The 1,590-nt window shown below is 41.9% G+C and overlaps 1 protein-coding gene across 1 annotated transcript; it reads right to left on the bottom strand.

The window, feature by feature from the left end:
- Nucleotides 1–471: 471 nt before the first annotated feature.
- LOC116599812 (olfactory receptor 56B1-like) lies at nt 472–1,419 on the bottom strand. The gene has a single exon (XM_032359781.1). The coding sequence runs from the start codon at nt 1,417–1,419 to the stop codon at nt 472–474; it is 948 nt and encodes a 315-aa protein (XP_032215672.1).
- Nucleotides 1,420–1,590: the final 171 nt, after the last annotated feature.

Raw genomic sequence — 1,590 nt, 5'->3', positions numbered from 1 at the left:
TCACATTGAGGTCTTTTATCCATTTTGAGTTTATCTTTGTGTACGGTGTAAGAGAATGTTCGAGTTTCATTCTTCTACATATAGCTGTCCAGTTTTCCCAGCACCATTTCTTGAAGAGACTGTCTTTTTTCCACTGTATATTTTTCCCTGTTTTGTCGAAGATTAATTGACCATAGCATTGAGGGTCCATATCTGGGCTCTCTACTCTGTTCCACTGGTCTATGTGTCTGTTTTTATGCCAGTACCATGCTGTCTTGGTGATCACAGCTTTGTAGTAAATATCATCTCTTATGAATATTTTGGAGCTACTGGGAATGTTGCTTTTGTTTTCACGTGCTTTTACACTGTGAAAAAGATATCTCAAAAGCTTTCACTTTCCCTGTCATAATTGAAATTCTACTATCCATTCTAGAAGAAGCTGAAGAAAATGTAAAATTATGGAGAAAATCACTGCAGACTGGTGTTCTTTTCTCATCTCCAACAAAAGTTCCTTTGGAAGCCTGCCCTGAGTTCTTTAGTCCTAAGTGCATAAACTATAGGGTTGAGGGAAGGGGGGATGATGCTGTGCAGCACATTGAGTAGAACTGGAATCAAAGAACCTTTGGGTTCTGCCAGGTGCATTACTGTAGTCACAACAACAATTGTGTAGAAGAAGAGAATAAGGATCAGATGGGAGCTACAAGTGCTCAGAGCTTTGGATGCAGCTTCAGCCGAGTTCAGTCTAAGTACAGAGCGCAAAATCAAAATGTATGTCAATATTATGAGACCTAGGTCACTCCCCATTATAAGCCATGCCAGAATCAACTGGAAGATGCTGTTTGGCCTCCTGTCATCACAAGCCAGACTAGTGACCCCATGGTTAGAGCATAGGAAATGTTCAATCTCATTCTTGGAGCAATAATTACGCTGGGCTGCAAGCACAGGCACCGGAATGACAAGCAAACCATTTCTAAGTACCATGAACACAGTAGCCTTTAAGATTAAGGCATTGGTGACAATTGATGGGTATCGAAGAGGGTGACAAATTGCTACATATCTGTCAAAAGCCATACAGAGGAAGATACCAGACTCCATGCCAACAAAGCAGTGAATGGCATAAATCTGAGCAAAGCACTCAGGGAGGCTGATGACCTTGGCATCAAACCAGAAGATGGCCAAGATCTTGGGCATGATGGTGGTGGCCAGGCCCATGTCTACCACAGAGAGTACGCCCAGGAAGTAGTACATAGGCTGCTGAAGGGCAGGATCCTGGCAAATGGTGACGAGGACGAGGATGTTAGCACCAATTGCAGAGAGGTAGAGTATTGCCAATGGAATGGAGAGCCAGTGTTGCCAGCTTTGCATGCCTGGGAATCCCATCAGGATGAACTCAGAGACCTGGAATTTGGTGCAATTGGAACCTTTCAGAGATACAGACATCTTTTCCTAAGAGAAAAAGTAAATGGTTTTCAAAGTTGCTATTTTGTGCAAAATTATCGTCAACAGTATTTTTTAATTGTCCTCATATAATTGCCACACAATATTATTTTTTAAGATTTTATTTATTTGACGGAGAGAGAGAGAGAGAGATCACAAGTAAGCAGAGAGGCA

The sequence above is a fragment of the Mustela erminea genome, chromosome 9 (assembly GCF_009829155.1).
Source record: "Mustela erminea isolate mMusErm1 chromosome 9, mMusErm1.Pri, whole genome shotgun sequence".
NCBI lineage: Eukaryota > Metazoa > Chordata > Mammalia > Carnivora > Mustelidae > Mustela > Mustela erminea.
This window is presented reverse-complemented; position numbering and strand designations above follow the sequence as displayed.

Coding starts and splice junctions, on each gene's coding strand:
- LOC116599812 (XM_032359781.1), bottom strand. CDS start 1,419: ATGTCTGTATCTCTGAAAGGTTCCAATTGCACCAAATTCCAGGTCTCT.